Source organism: Microtus oregoni, unplaced genomic scaffold (genome assembly GCF_018167655.1).
Source record: "Microtus oregoni isolate MIOR12 unplaced genomic scaffold, Mior012 000028F_ref0000031, whole genome shotgun sequence".
In the NCBI taxonomy this organism is placed as follows: Eukaryota; Metazoa; Chordata; class Mammalia; order Rodentia; family Cricetidae; genus Microtus; species Microtus oregoni.
In genome coordinates this window covers 26,694,219-26,720,659 of record NW_024543087.1, presented here as the reverse complement: position 1 = coordinate 26,720,659, position 26,441 = coordinate 26,694,219, and the positions used below count along the sequence as shown (strand labels likewise).

Here is a 26,441-nt window from a genome sequence, read left to right as displayed (position 1 = left end):
TACAGTGTCAATATTTTGTAGCCCCGTTTTCTGGGAGATGGGAACTCTGGGAATACTTGGCTGCTATTTCCAGCATTGCAATCTCATTCTACCTAAATTACAACATTCAATCATTAACTAATTAATATCCCACACAAATCTGGATCTGTTCAACAGCACTAATAGGGTGGTGTTTTGCTCACTGGTTTGTGTTGAAAGACCCTACAAGCCCCCTCCTCAAAATCTGTAGCTAGCATGCTCCCGGGGAAACGTCCTGTTTGCTTTAAAAAATTCTCCGGATCAGCAGCCAGCCTGCTCCCGTAAGAACATCCCATGTGCCTGAGAGAGCAGGAGTTAGAGATAGGAAGACTGCAAGGCAAGATGTCAATAAGATAGGATGTCAACAAAGCAGGTTAGCTATAAGATAGGAACAGGATGATTGTTGCCAGGCATCCATGCTGAGGGAGGAAACCATTCACGCCCCCCGTCGCATTCCGATAACCACGCTTTTGCTTCTGTAAACTTGCTTCTTGCTGACACCCATGCTGAGAGAGGAAACCATTTATGCCCCCGCCTCATTCCGGTAGACCGATAACCACGCTTTTGCTTCTGTAAACTTGCTTTTTGCTCTTCCCTATAAAAAGCCTGCCCTCCAGTTGGCAGGTGCGCAAATCTTCCGAGAGATCTTGCTGCCCACAGGTACCTGTGTCTACTCAATAAACCTCTTGTGATTTGCATCCGTACAGTCTCGGCCTGTTTCTTGGCGTTGGGGAGGTCTCCTCCCGAAAAGAGGTCCTCGTCGAGGGTCTTTCAGTGTTAAGACCCAGGGTCTCACACTGCAGTGCAGGCCAACCTGAAACTCCCTGTGTCCCTCCGGCTGCCCTCAAACTTATGGTGATCCTTCACAAGGGTGAGGGCTGGGGCCATGAGCCACTACCCCCGGCTTAAATACAGTGCTATTACTGGGTAATAATGATAAATATATTTATTCAAACTAATGGTAAACATATTTATTCAAACTACATTTAATTGGCCTTTACTACATAAGGCTATAAAATAATTTCTTATTTCCTTTGTGTTTCAATGAGTACAACGTAGCAGACTGCTGGCATCTGGAGCGTTTTCTATACTTCTAGGGACACTCCTCTGGGCAGGTTCTGCAGGCTCCTGATGCTTGTGCCCCTAAGGGCAGGAAGAATCTCCTTGGAGACCAGATAGTGGCTCCATACCCCACAGCAGGCGCTGGTGCCCCCTGGAGACTGAGGGTGGGTGGTGCCTACTTAATGTTCTTTTTTTTTTTTTTTTTTTTGGTTTTTTTGAGACAGGGTTTCTCTGTGGCTTTGGAGCCTGTCCTGGAACTCCCTTTGTAGACCAGGCTGGTCTCGAACTCACAGAGATCCGCCTGCCTCTGCCTCCCGAGTGCTGGGATTAAAGGCGTGCGCCACCACTGCCCGGCCTACTTAATGTTCTTAAAGCCCTTTCAGGAGGAACTTGGTGAGACACTGTGTTGCGGGAGGTCCTTCCACTCCTCCAGCCAATAGCCGCTGAGATACCAGCCCATTGGGGCGTGGTCTCTCTCCCTTTAAAAAAGCGGCCACTTCCCTCTCCTCTCTCTTACTTCCTGCTCCGCTTCTGGCGACTAGACTACTTCCTGATTGCGCAGAGGGCTGTTGTCTGGGAGGGTGATCTGTAAGTTTTTTCCCCTTTAAATAAATACCACCCTATTAATCACAATTCCAAACTGGTGTGGGATTGTTTTGTGACTTATGCCTTCAACACTGGGCTGGATGGGCTTCCTCTAAATCATCCTTCACCCAGTTCGGAAACTGAGCTGCACTGGGAATTATTTTTTAATTGCGTCAGGAATTACCAGCTCTTTAAATACCTTACGAGAGGGCCAGGGAGATGGCTTTGAGGACAAAACCCCTTGCAAACCTGCCAACCTGAGCTTCACGCTTGGGACCCTCAGTGGAAAGAGAACTGAAGGCTGTCATCGGACCTTCACAGATGCATCCCGTGGAATGCTTCACATGTGTGCAGACACACACATGATAATAGTAAATACAATTTAAAATTAAAAATTTCCAAAGGTCCTGAGTTCAATTCCCAGCAACCACAAGGTGGCTCACAACCATCTGTAAAGAGGTCTGGCGCCCTCTTCTGGCCTTCAGGCATACAGACAGAATATTGTATACATAATAAATAAATAAATATTAAAAAAATAATAATGAAAAATGCCCTGTAACAACACGATACTGTTCCTGTGGTATCCCTTCCCTCCCGTACAATGTCAACGTAAACATAAGGACAAATGAGACAGACTTTAAGTGTGGGTCATTCTACAGGAGAATTAGCCTGTTTAGAAAATATAAGTGTCTCAAAAGATGTGATAACTATGTGTGAACTGGACAGGCACAACTGAGCATGTGCTGAACATCGCTAGCATCTATACTGCCAGATACCAGTTTTCCTCAACTGGACCACTGTACTGTGATTGTATGAAATAATGTGCTGATTCCTGTTAAATGATCAAAGTGAAAACAAGAAACGTAGAAGGGAAAATCTGCATAAAAATTCATAAATGATCAGCACACTGTGTAGTTACTTGGACCAATGCGGCAGTTTAGATTCTGAGTGCCTCCCAAAGACTCCCGTGTTAAGGGTTTGGGTTCCCAGCCTTAGGGCTACTGGGAGGAATTCACTGGAGTAATCCTGGTTGCTTTGCTGTTGCTGTAATAAACCACTCTGACCTAGGGCAACTTGGGGAGGAAAGGACTTTCTTAGCTTTTACAGCACCTAGCCCATCCAGAAGGGAAGCCAGAGCAGGAACTGAAGCAGACTGTAGGGAGGAACACTGGAAGGAAACAAAGGACACGGCTGCTCCTAGGTATGGTGGAGGAGAAGTTTATTAAAGATGCTGAAAAGTTTCTGCACCTCTATTAGCCTCTCCGCTGATGCAACAATCCAAATCAGACCAAATCAAACCGAACTAGAAAAAGCCCAGGTTTAATGGATGATTTTCCAGCCCCCCACCCACCCACACACACCCAAGGTGATGGAAAAGACACGGAAAACCACATGTCTGTTTTCTGGGGGGCAGTTTAAATACCCTGTGGGAGTGGTCTTGAGCATCTCTGGGGGGAGGAGGTCATCATTTGGGGGGCTTTCTGAAATGTGGCAGGATTTGGAGAGAGCTGGGGGAGGGGGCTTGGAGTGGAACTTCCACCAGAACATTCCACTCGTTGGGCATATGGATGCCAGGGACTGGGGTGAAGCTTCCATAAGAACAGACATGTGGGAGAGCACAGCTAGAGGCAGGGACATCTGGGGGAGTCCAGAATGGACATGTCAAGGACTGTGCGTCACGTGAGGAGAAGAGGGAGGGAAGGGGGTAAAGAGGGGAACCAAGTCGAGCAGTCAAGACACCCAAAGAGTAGAAGAAAAGGCCTGGTAACCAAAATGGTTGAATTACATAGGGAAGAGCGGCTGGGGGAAGGGCAGCCCAGCCCCTGAGCTGGAGAAGTTTAGGGTAGGGAGCAGGGTATGCCAGCCAGGAGGGCCTTGTAGCAAGCAGGGGTTGAGCTTTGCAGGGAGAACCTCCCTGTCCAGTGGCAGCTTTGATATGGTAAATAGGCACATGAGCCATTTGTTCTGGGTTTGAAACCTAACACACCGCTCACTGGCTCACTTCCCCTGGCTAGCTCACTTAGCTTGTTTACATAATTCAGGACTACCTGCTCAGGGGTGTGATGTTGTTGTTTGTTTTTTCCTCTTTTCCTCTTTTGGCTCTTTGCTCTTTTGGAGGCCCGCCACCCAGCTGCCAAATAAATTACACATGGAGGCTTATTATTACTTATAAATGCCCAGCCTTAGCTTAGCTTGTTTCTAGACAGTTTTTTAAAAATTATCCCATCTACCTTTCGCATCTGGGCTTTTACCTTTCTCTATTTTACCTTTCTCTGTATATCTTTTTTTTTTTTCTTATTCTGTGTCTGACTCTGGCTGGCATCCTCCTCTTCTCCTTTTCTCATTTGTTGATCTCCTTTCTCTTTCTCCTTCTATTTATCCTCTCTGCCTGCCAGCCTTGCCTATCCTTTCTCCTGCCTTGCTATTGGCCTTTCAGCTCTTTATTAGACCAATTAGGTGTTTTAGACAAAGTAACACAGCTTCACAGAGTTAAACAAATGGAGCATAAAAGAATGTAACACATCTTTGCATCATTAAAACAAATGTCCCATAGTATAAACAAAAGCAACACATTTTAAAATAACATTCCACAACAGGGGTGGGGCTACCCACAGTGACCTGAGTTCTCCTTCATAAATTAACAATCAAGAAAATGCCCCCACAGAGATGCCCACAGGCCAATCTAATGGAGACAATTCCTCAATAGAGGTTCCCTTTTCCCAGGTATGTCAAGATTAACTACCACAGGGAGTCCTTGTGGGGGATGCTGGGATGCCGGCCCTTCCTGTGATTCCAGCAGCCCTGAATTGAGCAGCTTTCTTACCCTTGTACACTTGCCCAGATATTCTGTTGTGCCATTGGCCCAAAAGCCATGGAATCAACTGACCACTGACTGAAGCCTCCAAAACCATGAGCCAAATAAACCTTGCTCCAAATGAAGTGATTTTCTCGGGCACCATGTGGTGTGGGAGGTCCTTCTGTCTATGTGTTGCTTTTATTGGTTAATGAATAAAGAAACTGTCTTGGGGCTGTGCAAGGAATAGAGGTAGGCAGAGAAAACTAAAGTGAATGCTAGGAGAAAAAAGGCAAAGAGAGAAGCCATGTAGCCCCACCAGAGACAGACGCTGGACGGAACTTTGCCCAGTAAGCCACAGCCACGTGGCGATACATAGATTAATAGAAATGGGTTAAATTACTATGTAAGAGTTAGCCAATAAGTAGCTAAAGCTAATGGGCCAAGCAATACTTTAAACAATATAGTTTCTGTGTGATTAGGAGTCTGGGTGGCCGGGAAATGAACAAGCAGCTCCTACAACAACTGTGTCACTGCAAAGGAAAGCTAACACACCAATCTAGTGGCTCTAAGGAACCCAGACATACTGCCTCTCAGTTATGAAAGTCAGAGGTCAGAGATGGGTCCCACTAGGCTGCATTCCATTCTGGAAACTGCAGCAGATTTTTTTTTTTTTTTTTTTTTGTCTTTTTCAGGTTCCAGAATTTGCCTGAATTCTTTGGTGCAAGGCCTCCCTCATCTTAAAAACCTGTATTTTTTAAGAGCTGATAATTTCTACCCTCTCTTTTCCCTCATTCTTCCCAATTACAAAGGCACTTGTGATTGAACGAGGCTTGCCTTAATAGCCCAGGATAGCCTCTCGGTTTAAGGTCTGCTGATTAGGAGCCTTAATCCCTCCTTGCCATATACATAACAAACATGTGCTGAGATTAGGATGTGGACACATTCATGCCCTCCATTTGCCTAACACACAAGTGTGCGTGTGCACACACACTGAGTAAATGTATCAGGATGTTAACAAATGAGTTAATAAATGAAGGACATATATTAAACAACTTTTGTAGGTTTTTTTTTCTTGGTTTCTTCTGTGTAGTTCTGGAGCTTGTTCTGGAACACGCTCTGTAGACCACGCTGGCCTCAAACTCCCAGAGATCCACCTGCCTCTACCTCTGCCTCCCGAGTGCTGGGATTAAAGGCGTGCACCACTATCACCAGGCTTTAACTTCTTTTCAAGATGAAAAATCTCATTTGGAAGAAGGAAACGCCTCCCAATAATGATGGATATTTTAAACAACCACAAATACACAACCTGTTATCTGAAATTCAAAAGCTTTTAAAAGTGACCCCCCCCCACACACACACGCACACAACACACACCATTCTTTATAACCCTGCCTCATTGGGAACTTTACAGTCCTTTGCTCCTTTTCCATGACAACCGCGTTTCACCACTACTGCCTGCATCCTTCCGCTTGGTCCATGCTGTGTTACCTGCTCATGTGCTGGGCCCCCAGTCAGGTGCCCGGATGTAAATAGGGAAAAAGCCCTGGCTGCTACTTGCTGGGTGAGCCACCCTGTCCAGGAGATGGGTAGGGTGTGACCAGCCGGTGGGGAAAGATGAAGCGCTAAAGAGGATGGCTCCCGGAAGTGCAACATCAGATTGTTCCTCCCATGGGAAAGTGTTTAGCAGTTTAGAGCTTCCTTGAGCTCAAGAATCGAGACTAAACTACTACAGATTCAGAACCCTTAGCCCAGCAATGGCGGGACGAGGCCTGGCAGTTCTTACAGGAGGGAGTGGAAGCAGATCCGCAACTGCCTCCTGCCCAGAGGGTACCGCGCCGCTTAGGAGTCCTTGAGATGGAGAACCCAGGCTCCTGGTCCCTAGAAACCAAGTGATAATAAATGAATATCTTAGTATCTACTAAGTCTGGGGTAGTTATGTGGTGACAGAAAAGAGAAATAATTTCTCCTGCCTAAGATGACTATCTCAGGAATTTTTTGTTTATCATACTCTTGGCTTTCGGTACCGTACTGACAGGTACCTCGCTTGCCTAAATACATTATTGCATTTTGCAGGTTTGATCTTTCGGTTGTGGCTTACTTTTCTGTTTACCGTTATGATTTACTTTCCGTATTCCAAATCAGGTCCCTGGACTGAGTCAGCCTGGTCTTGGAGTTCATTCGTTTTCCCTCCTGTGAATTTCTCCATTCTCCTAGTCTTGGACACGGAGTGTGTTTTCCCTGCTTTGCTATGGCAACCAGGCTGCTATGAGCATTCTTGTGTGACTCCTGGAACATCTGAGCTGTTTTCTCTGGGGTCTGTGTCCTGGAGCAAACCGGCCAGCTTAGACGCTATTAGCATCAACTGTACAACACACATTTTTTCCAGTGTTAATACAGTCTCATGTTGGGCAGTTGCAGCACCTACGAATGTCTTTATCCCACATCCATTCGATACTGTCTGATTTATTAATTTGTGCATTCTTTAAAGATTTAAAAATCGCATTTCATTGCAATTTAACTTGCTGCTTCGTAATTGCCACTAAGATGAACTTTCCCCTTACATTTATTATGGCTTGATTCTCCTGTAAAATGCCTACTTAGAACTTTTGTCCAGTTTTATTGGTTGCCTTTAGCTGACTGATTCATAGAAGTTTTTATGAATTCTGATTCTATCCCTTGACAGCAATATGCATTGCAAATATTTCCAGCCTTTGGATTAGATTTTCCCCTTTTGTGAATTACTTTGAGAGAAGGAGTTCTAAAGTTTAATGGAGACTAATTTACCAGTCATTTCCTGTCTGGTGTGCACTTAAATACTGTGCTCAAAAAAGCCTTCTCTCCCACTGTCTATGAGGACTTCTCCCCTATGGTTTCTTACCGCTGTAAAAGGTTAGCCTGCCAGAGTTAGGTCTAATCCACCTGGAAAGGAGTCTAGGGCATGAGCGTGTGCCAACTGGAGATGAATATCTTTTCACACAGATAACCATTGAACCAATACCATTTTGTTGGCTGGTCCATCCAGTTTTTGTCACGCTATTTATGACCCAAATAAGTTTCTTTTCCCTTAAGTGTTTTGTTATGTAGTTCAGGCTGGCTTCACTCTCAATCTCCTGCCCAAGGCTTCCAAGGGCTGGGACTGCAGGCTCACCGCCACACCCATCTTCCAGTCAAGATTCTACTTTAAGCTTAGGTGTCTGTTCTTGGCTAGGCCCTCAGCCCCACTGTCTTCTCTATATCCGTTTTCAAGCCCCACGGTCTTTTATTATCCCAGACTTTGTAACTGCAGGGTCACCTACTTCTCCTCACTTGTCAAGCATCCAGGCTCGTTAGGCCTCTCGTTCTACTGGTTATTTTGAATTTTTATGTGTTCATGCGTGTGTATGCTCATATGCCTGAGTGCATGTGGAGGTCAGAGGTCAACCTCGGGTATCCTTCAAGGAACCGCCATTTGAGACAGGATCTCTTACTGGGTCTTAGTGACTAGGCTAGGCTGGCTAGCCAGTGAGGCTCAGAGATCTGTCTCCCTAACGATGGGAAAAATCTTTAAATCACGGAAAATCAACCCCTTCTATCTTGAGTTTGCTAAGCAATTTGAGTTAATACTAGGCTTGTTGAATGCTTTTCCAGGAGGGTCCTAAGTTTTTTCTTCACCAAACTTCAAATGTGCTCATTTTTCTTTCTTTTTTTTTTGGGGGGGGGGGTTTCATTGTGTAGCCTTGGCTGTCTTGGAACTTACTCTATAGACCAGGTTGGTCTTGAACTCACAAAGATCCGCCTGCCTCTGCCTCCCAAGTGCTAGGATTAAAGGCGTTTTGCCACCACCGCCTGGTCAGATGTGGTAAATTTAACAATAAATGAACCTCAAATTCTTGAAAATTAACCCAATTTTGTCAAGATTTACTATCTTTTTACAAAATGCCACAAACAGAGCTGGCAAGACGGCTTAGTGCTTGAGGGTGCTGCTGCTCTGTGCAGAGGTCCAAAATTTGTTCTCAGCACCCAAGTCAAACAGCTCACAACTGGGTACCTGTAACTCAAGCTCCAGAGGATCTAACACCCTCCTCTGACTTCTGCAGGTATATTCAGGCATACATAGACACACATAAATAATACTTTTTAAAAAACGAATGCTGGGCATGGTAGATCAGACTTATAATTCTACCATTCAGTGGCTGTTAAGCTTGAGACCAGCCAGGTCTACAAAAATAATACCAGGCCAGACTGAGTCACAGAGATCCTGTTTCAAAAGAAACCAAAGACCTTTAAGTAAGTCAGGAAGAACCTCAGTTTGCTCCAGGACCATGAGTGAGACCCCCCTGCAGCTTTTCCTATCACTATATACTAACCCAAAAGATGAGCATATGGAGGACGGCCTTGTTCCTACCCTCTGGTAAAATGTGCATACTTGGGATGATCTGTTCCTTGTGTGGCTGGTTAAAACATGACTGAAACCGCCAAGGATGCTTGTATGTGCAAGTATTGCTAGTTTTGGTGATCCTTATAATTTGCAGTTTTATTGACATTTCCATATCTCACAATTAAGATGAGCTGCATTTTGCCGTTTTGTTTTTATAACAGAAATCCAAAATCTGGTGACTTAGGCAGGTTTTATTTTTCTTGACTATCAGAGGTAGGTTGTCCAGTGTTAGGGTACCTTCACTGTGCCATCTGGCACCTGATTCTTTAGTTTTTCCGCTCAGCCCCACAGTGTATGCTTATGACTGCCTTGTCACTGACTTCAGGTTGGTTTCAGGCATGACAGTTTCATTGCAGGCAAAATGAAATAAAGAAGGGAACAAGATGTGGGCATTGTTGAGATAGATACGTTTTTAAAGATAACATTTTTATGTTCACTGGTGTTTTGTCTGCATGTACGAGTGTGCCAGAAACTCTGGAACTGGAGTTGCAGACAGGTGTGAGCTGCCATGTGGGTGCTGGGAACTGAAAACGGGTCCTCTAGACAAAGCAGTCAGTGCTTCTAGCTTCTGAGCCATCTCCCCATCCCCGCCACATGTTTCTTATTTATTCTCAAAACTATGGAGACAAGCCCACTCAGCGGGTACACAACATACCCCCCAAAGGCACAAAGACATGGACTTGGCTGGCTGTGACTCAGCTTTCTGACTGCTCTAGCCAAGGCTGCAGTGATTGGCAGGTGGCTGAAAATCAAGAATGGAACCAGAGAGGAGAAGCAACATGAAAAGATTCGGCTTCAAAGACTAAATGCCTAACTAAGATAGGTCTGCTATGTCCACGCCAGCGCTGTGATTAGAAGGGAAAAGGTTCCTAGATAGTGTAATCTGGGAGCGATTTCTCTGAAAAACTTAAATTCCTACCCTAGTGCTCAAAACAGGTACTGTAGCAAAGTAATCTCCCCCACAGATATGGAGGGATCCCCGGGTCCAACGGTATGGCCTATCGGGTCTGATGTAGCTATTGCTGCCACCTAGTGGCCATTTTCCTTTAATGAAGGCTGAAGCTAAGTGCCACGAAACCATACAGTGGGAATTTGCCTATATACAGCGTCTTGCATTTGAGAAGGTTCAGGAACATGTCCTAACAGAATTAGACTTGAATTTCATGTGTGTATGACTTTTGTTCTTGCCTCACCAGAACCACCATCTGAGAACTAAGAATGTGGCCAGCATGCATGTATGTATGTTACATGGTTCTGCATGTCTGGAGACACACGGTCTATGGGACTGAATCCATGCACCACTCGCAGGGACGTGCAACTTTTCAGGCTCTGCAACTTTCAAGGCCCAGGTCTCCAAAGACAGGCATGTCTGCAAACACACACAGGAACGATTCAAGTTCTAAGGTTCATTTGGCTCTTTATGTCTAGAGACTAGTAGGCAAGACGAGTCAGTTTTTGTCAGCGGAGTTGACTGTCATTCACAGAAAGTCAGTTTGCTTCCTAAGAACAGGTAGGGAGGGATATGACGGTGTCTCAAAGACCCACTTTCCCTCTTGATCAATTTTGCTGATAACTGGACAGGTAAAGGAGACCCATGTTCTGGGTGGAATCTATACCAGATACCAAACCCTTTCCAAGGGCTGAGAGTGAGGGGAACCTAGACTGTGCAGCGGGAAAGGGAAATGCTGCAGCTCTGTGAGCATCCAGTGTTGGGGGCCGGGATTCATCCCAGCAGCTGCATTTCTCTGCAGAAGAGCCACAGTGGCATCTGGGACTGCTTCTGAAATACACAGGAAAGCAGATGTGAACAGAGTCCGATGGGCAGAAAGATGTACCGCTCTGACCCACTTCAAAGAATTCCGAATTTTCCCTAAGTTATAGTTTTTACTGCCCTTCGGGCATCTGAACTGTTTGTCTGATGCCCATCTCTGCTTCTGGTCACACTAATTGGATACTTATTTTTTTATTTGTCGAGACAGCTTTTCTCTGCGTAGCCCTGGCTGTCCTGGAACTCATTCTGTAGACCAGGCTGGTCTTGAACTCACAAAGATCTGCCTGCCTCTGCCTCCTGAGTGCTCCCCAGCTGGACTCTTACTCTCCTTATCTATTTCGCTGGTACTAAAAGAATGTTACAGATGTTTCTCATTTTCTATTTAATCGATGGCTTTACTACCACTTTTATTTCCTTCTATTTAGGAATTTGATCCTTTTCTAGTTTAAGATAGCAGCTTACGTCATTAATTCTGTGTCTCTCGCTTAATCTAACAGTTTAAGTTATTCTCTACCCTTGGAATATTTTCTGAAAACTGAAGTCTTTACTATTGTTTACTTCAAAATTGTTTCCTCACAGATTTCTTCTCTAACACATGTTACTGAGAACTATGCTATTTAATTTCAAGTACTGGGGCGGCTATTCCAGGTATATTTCCATAACCCTTTCTAAAGTGATTTTCTTAAAAAACTTACTGAAACTTCCTATGACCCAACACACGGTTTACCTTGGTGAATACATTATATGTTGGGAATACTATTTTAAGGTATTACTTTTGTTTATGTTGCAGAACATTTGTTTAATGTTGTAAAGATGTGTTGCTTTTGTTTATGCGGCACTATTTAACTCTGTGAAGCTGTAGACACCTGGTGGTCTGATAGAGAGCTGAACGGCCAACAGTAAGGTAGGAGAAAGGGTAGGCAGGGCTGGCAGGCAGAGAGGATAAACAGGAGACATCTGGGAAGAGAGAAAAGGGAGCAACTGAGAGGGACAGGGGAGGATGTCAGCAGCCAGTCACCCTCCAAATAAAAGTGAAAGATGTACAGAAGCAAAGGAAAAAGCCCAGAGGAAAAAGGTAGACAGGGTAATTTAAGGAAAGCTGGCAAGAAACAAGCTAAGGCCGGGCATTTCTAACTAAGAATAGCCTGTGTGTGATTTATTTGGGAGCTGGGTGGCGAACCCCTCAAAAAGTCAAGAGTAAAACAAGTACAACCATACTCAATGAAAAGATGTTTTCATCGCCTAGAGCACTCTATAAATGCTGACTAGATCAAGTTGGCTGAGCGATGCTTATAACATTCATGTTACTCACGTTTTGTTCTACTAAGACAGTGTTGATTTAAACAAGCTTTAACATTTATATGCTCTTATTCCTTTTAGCTGTTTTTGTGTATGCATGTTGGCTTGCATTTGTGTAGGTACTACATGTGTCTGCTGTGGAGGCAAGGGGGTACTGGACTGTTCTAAGACACCACGGAGGCGCGGGGAATTGAACCCAGGCCCTCTATACAAGGGCAGTCAGTGCTTTTAACTGCTGAGCATCTCTCCAGACTGATATTTCTATTCTTTTTTTTTTTTTTTTTGCTTTGTTTTTTTTCAAGGGAAGGTTTCTCTATAGCTTTAGGGCCTACCCTGCAACTTGCTTTGTAAACAAGGCTGGCCTTGAACTGCCAGTCTCTGCCTCCCGACTGCTGGGTCTCAACTGTTCTTCTGTTGGTGTGTCTTGTGTTAAGAGCGCCACTACCAGCACACACCGTTCAACTTTACAACAGGCACAAGCCACAGAACAGCACCAGTTTGACCTGGCTTTCATGTCTCTAAAAACATGTCATGCTTGTTGTTGATGGGGACTCAGGGAAAATTACAAATGTAAAGTGGGTAGGCACCAGAAGCGTAATTCAGTTAAAAACCAGCAACCATTATCTAGTGTGTATGTGGGGAGCAAGAGTGCCACAGTGTGCATGGGCAAGGCGAGGACAACCGGCAGGAATTGGTTTCTGCTTCTCCCCCACCATGTGAAGCCGAAGGACCTAATCCAGGTCATATCTAACCCACCTGCTTAGCCATCTTGCCTGCCTACTAGCATCTATTTTATCCACATCACCTAATATGTGTGGATTCACTTGGTTATCCTACAAGCCCGTTGGTTTCCAAAAATATTGACTTTCCTGAAATCTACAATTAGAACAAAAAAGTTAATGTAAAATGTTACAACCTAGACAGAATGCATCAATTTAATACTCTAATCAGACTAATTGTGTAATGGTCTATCAATTAGATTTGTTTTGTTTTATGAAAAGCACTGGACTCAAAGAGCAACAAAGAATAGTTTGTTTGTTTTTTGTTTTTTTTTAAAACCAAGCTATAAAAGAGTTATACTACCAGACTTTTTGATACCCAGACAACTATCAGGTCTAATGGGTAGAAAGTTTGTTTGCTGTATGAACAAAGGAGCCTAATGCCTAACTCAGAGAGTAATGCAGTCTGTTCCACATACAGTACAATTATATCTTCACCATAACAAAATATTAATATATATTTTAAAAACCACATTTTCAAAAGCATTTTAATTTTCTGAATTTTAATTCAAGTACAAGTCAGCTAGTTAACATAAATACAGAATAAATGCACATAATCTGCAGCCATGTACAAAAACGCAACAATAGCAACACTCATATAAATGGGCAAAACTCATCAGCTCTTTTAAAGCTGGCTGAACTATGAGTGATTGGTATAATTTAATTCACATCCACTGGGGTACAGTCAAAAAAGTTTAACATAACTGAGCAGAACTAGACTTTTAGTTTCTAAAATGGGCAACATAAAAACCAAGGTAGAGTTAAGGAGAAACAATGTTAGAAAAGGTATGTGAGGGGCAGAAAGCACTTGATTTCATAGGGTAAAATGCGGTCCTGTTAGCAGACACCATCTTCTTAGGAATGTTAAGTCATGACCAGTGAAGACAAATGAGCTATGTCTCAGCCCTACAGGGGTCCCTATAACACGAGCAGTTTGCAGAAGAGCATGTAAACAGATACAAAGCAGGTCCTTAGAGAAAGGGGAGATTAATTCCTGCCACTTAACTTCTTCAAATTGAAATCGCTATTTCACGGTGATTTTAAAAAGCCACTTTAAATACATTTTTTTTTCTTTTGAACCCCCCAAACTGCACTCATCCTAACAAGGCTAACACACAACCGACATCCAGGGTTAGGAGATATGGCTGGGCTCAATGACCTAAGGATGTTGTCATAGTTTCAGAATTCTAAGCCAGTTGAGCTCCCTCTAGTGAGTCAGGCTGGTTCTACAGTCATATAATGAGAACTGGGACAGATCTGGTGGGCATGGAGGGCAGGGTCTGTAATACTAGCACTTAGTAGGCAGAGGCAGAAGAATTCAGAGTTCAAGGTTATCTTGGATAATAAGAGACCCTATCATAAAACAAAAAGCATAGTTTGGTAGTAGAGCATTCCCTGGAAATTTAAAGCACTATATGGTATCCCACTAGAGCTCTGCGGTTCACCAACTGGAATACCCAAATTTCAAGCCTTTGAGCCACAGCAGCAGAGTCCCTGATGGGTGAGGGTTTGCTTCCAGTGGCTGCTGCTCTAGGCTTGTCTGAATAAGTCCAATTTTCTGAGAGGACCACAACAAAAGTACACAACAAGGTCCACTCTAGCTCTCTAAGACATTTTTAACAAGATTATCTGACTGAAAACAATTTTTAAAAACCCAATGCTCTGAGTATGCACAGCTTTTTAACATTACAATGGACTTAAGAAAATCTTTAAAGAGACACTATATATAATACACATATATGTTTTTAAATTATCTCTGTCATAAAGTAAACTATGGCAGACAGTACTCAGGGGAAAAACAAAACAGACCTCATTGCTCCTTTCCAATGACTGCTTTCAATGTAAATACTAAGACTTTCTTGCAGAACACACACCACAACTCTTTAAACACCGAGTACAGCTCACTAGAGGCTAATGGAAAGTTTTTCTTACGAAACACAGAACACATGTTCATCCTTGAAGGACACTTATTACGGATCTGCTACAACTACACAGGCTGTTCCTTAGCTGCTGGTTTTCTTGTCATTCTTCATCATTCGAGATCTGTGTAACACAGGAGAACATGTCCTACATTCAACACAATTAAGTTCTGGATCTTCACAGAGCAAATGGCACTGTATCAGGCAGTATCAATGGCACCTGAAGAGGCAAACACTATAGCCTGAGACCTTCTCCTCTACAGATTTAAGTTAAACCCCAGGTGAGGATTTATTTTTGGTATGTTCCATGTAACAAATGTCAAAGCTGCAAGAATTCCAAAGGTAACAATCTGAACTCGCCTTTGGTCTCCAAATAGACTGGAATATTTTTAATTCCAAATGAGCACCTCAAGAACATCCAGTTATTGGTTACAAGGAAGTCAAGGTGAGAAATTTAGGAGGGCGTTAAACTTCATTGGTGACAGCAGCGAAAGCTTTCAATGGCACGCGGCTTTTTCCATAGTGTGGCATTACACAGTACACGGCACACTTAGAACACTGGAAGATCTCCAAAATATCTCCAAAACATGCCTAAAAATCCAAAAAAATATTATGAACACTGCTTCTGCCTAATACCTAACAATATTTTAAAAAATTAACACAAATTCTTACCCCCTTAAAAGGCCACAAAGTGCATTCACGTAGTCATTCTGAAGAGAAAGCCATTGCACAAAATGTAAGGTTAGGGTACACCGATGAGTACCACAGTGGAGTTTAATTTAGAAGTTTTATTTATATACTAGTATAGCAACATCCATTGGAAAATCTATAGTACTACAGCAAACACCTTTATAATGGCCTTATATAATACATTTAAATTGTTAAAAGGTGTCACTGACTCAATAGCAAAATTTAAAAACTATATCTTGTTAACACATTGAACTGAAATTCGCCTGACTTTATGATAGAACATTCAGGAAACTAGGACAGATAACATCTGTCCAGTGCAGCACACTGACGGACAAACTCCTGGTCAACTACGGTTGCTGTCACATAGCTGAAGACCTCTTTTTGTAATATTTATCTTGTACTAAACATTAGCATCACTTCAAGGTCAAAAGTGAAAAATTACCATTTTCTCTATCAACCAAGAATAATCTATACAGATGTGGAAATAATTTAGAGGTTAAAATTCTTACTGTAAAAGTAAGAAGAACAGACTCAAAAGTCATTAACTTCTCTACTTTTGTAAATAACATGTGGGTATGAGAATGTGATAACCACAGATGGCTCTACTCATGCATATGTAATTGGAGAAGATGTGACGAAGCACTTGTCATAAAGTCACTGGGTTGGCATCCACTAGCTTATTTTATAGCCCCCACATTAACCATGCACACCGGATATGATAAAAGTCCACATTGTAATAAATATATTAGTTGCAACCAAAACATTCTAATGCTGAAAGTAAGGTATTTAGATACCATTTCACTGGTTGTCAAATACAGTGACTACTGACGCCAAATGATTTTAGAACACTGTACCAGGCAGGGCCCTCTCAGGAAAATCATCTTAAGGATCTGTCTATCATTATTTTACAGTATTACAAAAGATGTCGTTAGACATTTGCAATTGTCACCACTATCTTTGGATAATTACTTAGAGATGACTGTTTAGAAGACTGAAAGAACACAATTAACACCATATTCTGAATGTCATAAATCAATTAAAAAAAAACCCATAGTTGTGAACAATGGTAGAGAAAATGGCAATTTTAAGAAACGAATGCTTTTGGAAGCATCCTCTTAGAGGTGGCCCAGGGCCTGTTCACTGAACGACTAATGTAGTGTGGTACTTTACTTCCTACAGCCAAACTTCCTCTCAGCCATAGTAGTTATATGCTTCCAGACTACTGTCTTCTGTCCACCATGCTGGCTTCAAGATTCCATGGTCCACTGTGATCTTTTGGTCTTCCTGCTCTGTCGCATGACAGCCCACGCTGCTATCCATTAAGTAGATAGACCACCAATTCATAGGTGGCCATCATAATGGCTGTGTTTGGAATTTGTCTCACCAGATGAGTTGTTAGGCCACGGTAAAGAGACCCGTAACCTTCTTCTTGAACAATCAAAGACAGTGTCTGAAAAAAAGATCTGTATTTTGTTCCTTCTTCTCGTAGTCGTGTTCTTACAACTTCTGTTTACGAAAAAAAGAAAAATCAATTTACTGAAACATTACTCTTATCTTTCCACTCTCATCATACAGAACATACACCTGCTATTACTCTATAAATGCAGGATAGTGGTTCAATGCATAGCTTACTGAACCAGTCAGACTACATAACAGCAAACTAATACAGCGCAGATCATATACACTAGTTAACATATCTGTTGCAGAAACAGATAAAAGGGTGTATATGCAGCATGATAAATAAATAATACCCACAGATATATGGATATAAGAATTAGAAATGAATATAGGCTATGAATATAGGAAATTTTTTTGGCAGGCATGCTTAATGTGCCAACACAAAATAACATAACAAAATTGCTTGGGCCCTTGCAGTTTAAAGACTTTAAATTTGAGATCCATTTCTGATGTACCCTTGGGCAATTACTGAATTTTTACATTTTTTCTTGTTTAGAATTTGAAAATGATGGCATACCTAACATTATTAAGAACAACATTTTGAGTCAGGTGGTGTACTTGGGAGGTAGAGGCAGGTGGATCTCTGTGAGTTCAAGGCCAGTCTGGTCTACAGAGCGAGTTCCAGGACAGCCAGGACCACACAGAGAAACTGAAGCACTGTCTTACCGTGTGGATACGCTATGGTTGTGGCACAGGTTTTTGAGGTGGCAGCAGCTAGCATCATTCTCACAAAATCCGATGCTTCTTTCACAGACTCTTCATCACTTTCCATCATGGAAGCAGTCTTACACTCCAGCAGTTTTTGCTTTATACTTTCATAAATAACAAAATGGATAACTGTCTCTGATATGCCGGCATAGGAGGCAGACATGCCTCTATAAAATCCTCTCAGTCCATCTGTTTGATATACTTTACGAACACATTCAAATGCACCCATTCGCTTTTCCCCACGATTCCTGAAAGGAAAAGAGAGAAAACAACTGACATTAATTATTGGAAGTTTTTTTATCAGTTAACAATATATATATATTTTAATATGACACTCTACTAAATAATGGTCTTTGTCAACTCATTAAGAATTTCAAAATATATGTGAGCTCAAGGCAAGCCTGGTCTATAAGAGCCCCAAAGCCACAGAGAAACCCTGTCTCGAAAAGCAAAAAAAAAATTAAAAAAAAAAAATTCTAAGTATACATTTCTTAGATTTCTCATTTCTTTTCTCCTAAATTTGTTCTATTAAGATGGATATCATGTAACTATCTTCCCAAACACACAGCACACTGTAACTCTTCAGTTTCCTGTGCTCCTCAATGTGGGAGAACTCTATGCTCAAGTGCTGACTCAAGGAAGACTCAGCATCAAAAACCCAAACCCTACACTGTCATCATTCCCATTCTAATTATCCTTAATTTTCTTTGCATTTAGTAACACAAAAACAAAGAGGGCCAGGTATGATGGTGCACACCTTTAATTCCAATACTCTGGGAGACAGAGGCTGCTGGACCTTTGTGAATACGAGGCCAGCCTATTTATACAGCATAAAAAAAAAAAAAAAAAAAAAACTCTCAAACAGTCCCCAACTAAAAAAAAAAAAAACAAACAACAAAACCACAACAACAACTGAGGAACACTGTACCACAAAGCAAGGGTTATGACTTTCTTCCATTTCACCCAGGTCCACCTGAAAACGTACCAGACAAATGTAATGCCTATGTGGTATCCTTGTGAGTAGCTTGGTAAACGATGATTCTGTCTCTATAGTTTCCCAAGATAATCTTTAGTACCACTTAAAGGTACAGATTCACTTGTAAAAACACTATTAATACATCATAGGAATACTAACTCCTAGCTCAGGGTTTTTATACATAGGTCACTGGATTTGAGCAATGGGCTTCACTTTAGCTACCATATAACTTGTTTAGCTATTGGGAGGCCCTTACAAGCAATTCATACAGGTGGGTAGAACTTTCTGGCTTGGTTAACCTATTGTTTCCCAATAAAAAGCACATGAAACTCTTTAACATACAGGCAGTTTTCTTATTTACTGTCTCATTATCAACTAATGTAACTTTTTTGCATCCGAGGGGAGATCCACATTTCAAAATGAAACAAAAGCAACAATAAATACTCAGCAGTAGCCCTCACAGCACCAGAAAGTGCTATTCAGGATGCTGGGAAGATTTCAACTAGATTTTACTCAGCTGTGGACCCTGTGTGCAACAATATTGACTGGCTAGGCAAGATGAACCTACTGGTGCAATACTGGCAAGTCTATTTCAGGGGATACTCAATCTGCTTTCTGACTGAACGTGAGGCTTGCTCCATGGCAAAGATTCATATTTGGTTCTGAAAACTGTCAAAACCCTATGGCTAAGTGGGCAAGCTACTTGTGTTTTCCTCAATGAGCAGAATACCCCTGTCATATTGCCTTCCAAATACTATGCTCATGTCCACAGAAGAATGCTGATGCCAGCTTCCTTCTGTAGTGGTGAGCCGTGACTGCAGACTGGTCAGCGCGCCAAGAACAAACGACTGGTGAATGCTCAGCTATGATGGGACACAAGCCCCTCCGAGGACCAGCAAACACTACTGGAAGAAGGGCTGGAAGGAAGTAAGAGCCAGAGGAATAAAAATAGGTGTGGAACACTGATTCCCAGTCATGGTGTGACTGCAGTGTGGCAGCTGGGATGACCTGCATAGGATCTCCACAAAACTGGGCTGGTCAAGACTGTCGGGGGAGGGGAAGGGGTTCACGGGATGCCACTTTTTCCTGAAGATCTGGATGTAGTTAAAGGTTGATGAGGGGAGAATTTCTTCAGTGGTATAGCTATTTTAAGGGGCTACCTCATTGTAAATAAACTCTTACCCATGGCTCCTATAAATAACCCTAAATAAATTCACAGCTGCATACTCAAAACAGACAAAAGCAGAACTGGAGCTAGTTAGAAGAACAGGATCACAGAGAATGGGGCAGGAGAGAGTAACGGGGGTGAATGACAGAAATGCATCATGGGCATGTATGGAGATGTCATAATGCCATTCCATGTTTGTGTATAAACAGGATAAAATGAGGTAAGGCAACCTGGCCCTGAGGCATTACTGCTACAAATTTATATATAAAAAACACTTAAATCTATGTTAGCTTATTTTACTTTCAAGAATAAATATGCCTTAAGCTGGGTGTGGTGACTCACCTGTAAGCACAACACTTGGGAGTCTGAGGCCAGAAGAGGGCAGCCTCTGTTCCTCCTGGGCTACACGAAGACCCTATCCCCAAACCAAACCAAACCAAACCAAACAAGCACATACCTTGCATCAAGCTGTAACCGGGTCTTTATAAGCCAAATGGGGTTTGTTGCAGTGATTGCAGTGAAACCTAAACAAATATATTTAAAATGAATGTCAGTAGACAGGAACCACACTATTCACACTAAGGATCTTTACACTGTATGAATCTACAGTAACGACAATGGCTACAAAGGTTTAAACTATTAACTGAAGTAAAGCTTTACACTTTGAACACCTGATCATCCACATAAATTCTCCATTCTGGCCTTCCTAGAAGAATCTTATCTCCCCTTAAGTGTCGCTCTAACTCACGTGCAACAGGGTGCTCTCTACTCTGTGAGCCGAGCTCACAGACAGCAACTCTGTGCATTCTGCAATAGCTGCCTGGGGCAGTCGCATCCCCTGCACACCCCATTCACATGGACGTCTACACAAATGGCACCACTCATTAATATAGGAAAGATTGGTTGGGCCCCGTTTTTTAGTTCGTGTTTTTTTGTTTTTGGTTTTTAAAGGAAGTATTAGCACAGAGGTAAGGTTTCTGTTAGGGTTAATAGGTGGGATCTACTTGTCATCCAATTAAATAAAACTCTAAAGTCATTGGTACAGATAGTGAAGAAAATCAGTGGGGTAGAAGGCACTCTCTCTCACTAACATTCAAGTGTCATCCAGTAACTACTATAGAGAGCAGTCCCCACGGTGGCTCAGGCTCAGACAGTAAATTAGGATCTCTGGGCAGTGAGTTTTCTGGACCATGCACTATCTTTTACTTGGTGTCTTCCTACTTTTAGAAGAACAACCCAGAAAATGCAGTCTTAATGACAGGAATTTATAAAGATGCTTCACCTATACAAAACAGGGTATTCCTTTTGCTTTCACATTTAAGATCAGTAATACAAACTTCTACTCAACTGGCCTTTAAATTCACTGAAAACTCACAAAGCGAAATAAGAAACTTAGCTATTTAATACCTCCTATCAAATACTATCAAGTCAAGCAGATTGTTTTTTAAAAAGATACTATATTCATCACATTTAAATATGAACAAAAATATTGTGATGTGTTTAATACTACTTTAAGAGCAGTTAGACTCAGTCAAACTTTCCTTGGCTTTTAGAGCTGCTACGTAAGGGAAATAATTTTACCGAACTGTTTACAAAGCCAAACTAGGTTTCATAATGAATGCTCTTTCCCCTTCTGCAATACCGGATAATTAACTCACTCAAATTTTATTTGTTTTATGCCATGTTTTAATACTGTTGAAGTAGCCACATGACACACAAAGGGGGGGGGGTGTCCCCAATTAAACCTATTTAGCAAGATATATGAAGTCTTGGCTTATAACTTTCATAATTTTGTGACTAGTACATAGTTTCTGCTTTTCTTAAGTGCTTTTAATATTACATACATAAAGAGAAAAGAGACCAGTAACTATGGCAGCATTAGCTAGTAATAACATAATAAATGTGGAACAGATTGCTAAGGAACATCTTTTTTAATAAGAGGTTCTTCTCATGAGTACATTCTTGGTGAAAGAATAAATGTGACCATCTGACTAGTTTAAATGTTTGTCTTACATCTTTAGTCTCAGAATGAACTTACACTGTTATTTTCTTCCTTTGAGCCCTATTTTTGTAAATGAGAAAGTTAAACTCAACATTTTAAAATTATGTATGATCAGGCATCAATACAGGTCAAAACACCACGTAACTCCTTGCTGGAGACTGAAATCAAGGCCTCACCACTGGTAGGCAAGTGATCTAACTACAAAGTCGGAGCCCTGACCACGATTCTTAAACAAGATTGTATCTCGTAAGTATTTTTAGTAGTTACATGTCTATGCAGCAAGATTAAGGGTTTTTAAGTAAAAAGATAGGGAGCAGTATAAATCTACAATTATTCATTATTCACAATAATTTTAATTATTTCTAGAAAAAAACAACTTGCCTTCTTTAAAAACTTAATTTAAGAGGAATATAGTAGAAATCCTTCTTTAAACTAAAAATAAAACTATTCAATTAAAAATTTTCATTTAACTTTTAAAAAAGATTACCATCAATTTTAAATTTAAAATAAAACTTTTAGTTAAAGTTTCTGTCCTAAATCTCTTTCCAAGTCACAAAATCCCTCACTTTAATATCTGAACAATACATATAAAAATTGAAGACTCAAATGGTAACTTAAAAACTACTCTGTAAATAAACAATGTCAGAAAGCAAACAGCAGGTATTTCTCACCCAACTAAAATTTACTTCCAGACACAGTATGCACCAGGCCACGACTAAGATTTAGGTAAGTGAGAGAACGCTATCTTGAAGTTGGTATTGCTGAAGCTATGCTTGCTGTGGCTGTTCTGACTTAACTCTTGGAGGAATTGGTGCCTGTGCTCAGTACAGACAACCAGTCAATCAGCAAACTACTGCTGGCTTGGATAAAGAAGCCAGGCATTAGCTTTAGGGTTTTAGCTGTTGGTTCTTTAAAATTTTGTACATATATATATATGTACATATATTTTAAAATATATACATATATATATATTTTAAAATGCTGATTTTTGAGTTTCACAGTATTACTTTCTCTTAACCAAAAAATAGTTTATGTAGCAAATAGACATTTTTAGACTAATTAAATCTGGAAAAGTATAACCTATTAACACAAGAAATGAAACAAATGGAATAAGACGAAATTTATGTGGTAAGGCAGTTTGTGGTTATCCCCACTAAACATGCCTTCTTCCTACATTTACAACAAGTACGCAGATATTGGGCATGGCGATATAAAGTTTAAAAATTGCCTATCACTTTTTATTTTGCATTTTAGTTTTGCTACATTTTGATAAAAGGTTAATGTATTCAGAACACCCAAATAAAACATTAAAATCAGCTGAAGAGTATAACAAAGTCCACTTATAATTAAGACTTTATACTGTTCCAGAATCAACTAAGGCAAAGTGCCAATACATTTAGTTAGTAGTGTCCGTGTTTTATGAGAAAACTTTATATATAAATTTAAGTTATGCACCAAATAAAACTCCACTTGATAATAAGCCAATTAAAAATATAAACAAATCCCACCCATAGAAACTTGCTGAAAATGTTTAAGTGATATCTGCAGTATTGCATTTTAGTACTTATTTCAACTAAATCTGAAAATGCAAAACATATACAATCTAAGATAAAAGTATCAAAACTGTTTTAAAATTAAAACTACACTAAAACATCTAAGACTTCATTCACTATAGCCTGTACTTCTTAGAAAGTAGAGACACCAGTCTTTTCAAAATAGAGTAATCGGGTCATTCAAATACCAACAGACTAGAGTGAAAAGCACTATATTAGAATTTTAAATGTTAGTTAAAACGTTAGCTAAGTAAAGACAAGACAGCTATCACTATTTAACAGTTGTGGGACAGACAGCATACTATCAACTACAGCTCTCTCCAATATATTAATATAGTGTTGTCATTCTGGAGGCCAAGGCTATATTACAGCCAAGCTGAAGACCCCATGTTTACATGGTAACTGGAGAGTACCCCATGCTTCCTTCTAGAAGGATAACAAAGGGACCAGAGTTAAATCTTTATGAAATACTCCATAATGCACACAAATCCATGTCCCACCTTCTACTCATTCCATAGCTATTATAAAATCCCAGGGTGTGTTTCTTATACTAGAGGCTGCAAGAGATGCTCAGATCAGTACTCACGAGGTTAAGTTAGTCCATATTTCTACAGGAAGTGACCTGCGGATGGGGAGCATGAGATGACACGATCTCACTCTTTTCTCGGGAGAAATGTACAGTAAATGCCTAAAATAGACACAGGCTTTTCTGTATCATAACAACAAGCAGTGACCTCATCAGATACATGTGTACAAACTGAATCCCACTGGAAGGATTTAAGAAATATTTACTGTGAGATCTTTTTTTTGAAAAATTTTAAGTAAGAAGACTATCAGAAAGGGCCTTGTGCTTTATTACAGAAGTGCACAGAGTACTGACAATCCCGCCATCTTCAGCAGATTCAGAGTCCAAATACTTACCTAAAAAGATGATCAATTTTTTCTTAAAGAAAAAATGCTAACCTTGTCAAGGGAGACTCTAATAAAAGTTTAGAAGGGATGCTATGTTCCATTTCCTACCACTGTTATCTACCATGAAAAGAGCTGCAGACACTTTTATCTGTTCTTTAATAATCAGATTATCTAGTGATTTTAAAACCAACCCAGCAAACAGAAATAAGAGGCCCAACAGAATATTAAAGTCTGGAACTTTGCGTAACTAATGAAGATCACAGTGCTAACAAAAGTACCTGTCACCTTTTGACTCTAGCAGTAATATTGCACATCCATACTTATGGAATATTTTGGATTATTTTGTATTAATTCTTGTGTTCTACAAAACAGAAAACAGGAAAAATGTTCACAAATAAGCATATAAAGCAGCTGTCCAACCGTTATGCACCTGGCTGACTACTGTAAGGTAAACTTTGTATTTAAGGAGTAAAAAAACACCTAACGTTACATTTAAATAATGTAGTTTAAAAAAAAATCACAGAAAAAAGATACCTTGAAAAAATGTGCTCTTAAAAACAAACAAAAAAATCCAAATAATAATTATGCATTCTGTAAGCATATATTACTCACTTCGATATACTGATGACACAAAATGATTATATTATTGACACATTAGGAATTTCACACCAAATACATGGTTACAGATAAAAATAGAAACAGAAATTTATTTCCTTTATACTTATGTCATATATAAAAAATATGTGCTTGTCAGGTAAACTTTTAAAAATTAAGAATTACTGTAAAGAAAGAAAAAACAATACATTTAGGCATACCAACGGGTGCCATGGTATATCAGAAGGCTACTCAAGATTATTTCAACAAGACAGACACAAAGCAGATACCCCAATAGCTACAGTAAACAGTGTAACAACAGTCATGTGTAAGGGGTAAAGGTAAAAACAACCAGGATTACTTGGATTAAATATCTTTGTAACTAGAAAATGTTTCAGTAAACAAAAACAAACAATATATTTTAGCTGTGGCCACTTACAACACTGCCAAAAATGACTCTCTATGACTGCAGTTCTGACTAAGTCTAATATTTAAATTACATGTGTTAGTCGATTTGGAACTAAATGAAACTAAAGACAGGCCCTGTGGCTGTGTATGCTGACTGGTGTGGTAAAATCTCCAGGTAATGGGGCTAACAGCCTCTTTTAATGCAGTTTTGCTACTAAGGTGACAAGGTTAGCATTTTTTTTTTAACAATCAGTTAAAATCTTTTTCACATAACTTATCTTTAAATATTTTGTACCTCTTAAATCATTCTTTGATGTCCAAAAATATGACCCTGAAGAAAACCCAGAGCAATCTGCTGTTGATTATTTCAAGAATAAAGGGGGCAAAAAGCTACCTTAATCAATCTGTACTGGACCATTCTCTTTCACCAGCCATGTAGCTACACATAACAACCTGCAAAGCTAGATGTTAATGCTAACAAATAGTACAAGGAAATGCTGAAGGCGTAATTTTCAGGAAATATAACTGCAAACAAATGAAAAAATACTTTCAAATTACACGGTAAATGCAAAGGGTAAATAAAGTCTGAATACGCATGCTTATCAATTTACCAAAACTGAAGGAATTCAAGTTGGGAAACAGTACTAATGAAGATATTATACATTTAAGAAAAGAATTTTTAATACGTTTTACTGAATTAATTTGCAATGTGATATAAAAACAATAATAAATTTTGGTGAGATATTCTAATATAATAAAATGTTTCTGTAAGAATTTAGATACCCTGAACTTCTAAATGTGTAATATTGAATCCATAATAAACACTGTCAACTTTAAAGTGACTAATCTCTTTTTCTTTTTTTCTTTCTTTTTTCTTGAGACAGGGTTTCTCTGTATTCCTGACGATCCTGGAACTCACTTGCTCTGTAGACCAGGCTGGCCTCAAACTCAGAGATCCACCTGCCTCTGCCTCCCAAGTGCTGGAATTAAAGGTGTACGCCACCACTGCCCAGCTTATATAGTTTCTTGATTTCAATTTTTTTTAAAGTATAAACATTTCTTTTTAATTTTCTGGAGTTAGAGACAAATAGGCCCCGCACACAAACGTCGACAATCTAGAAAGAGATTGTTAACCTAGTGTAATGGTTGCTGGGTTTATAACTAATTGGCCCAACTTTCACCTATACCCAGTCAAATCTGTGAGAGAAAAATATCTTTAACTAACATCTATAAATAGTACAATTAAAAAATTCTATTCTGTAACTAGGCAAATACTATTATACTAAGAACTAATTTTCAAAATCCAGTCTATCCAGATCAATCCA

The 26,441-nt window shown here is 40.4% G+C and overlaps 1 protein-coding gene across 1 annotated transcript in view; it reads right to left on the bottom strand.

Annotated features, from left to right (window-relative positions):
* Positions 1-13,159: 13,159 nt before the first annotated feature.
* Positions 13,160-26,441, bottom strand: part of Slc25a36 (solute carrier family 25 member 36) — a 33,221-nt gene continuing 19,939 nt past the window's right edge. The window contains exons 5-7 of the mRNA XM_041677009.1: positions 20,105-20,171; positions 17,462-17,751; positions 13,160-16,843 (exon numbers count right to left, since the gene is read on the bottom strand). Coding sequence (XP_041532943.1) covers positions 16,650-16,843; positions 17,462-17,751; positions 20,105-20,171 — 551 coding nt within the window. The 3' untranslated portion in view covers positions 13,160-16,649. The remainder of the gene's footprint in view (positions 16,844-17,461; positions 17,752-20,104; positions 20,172-26,441) is intronic.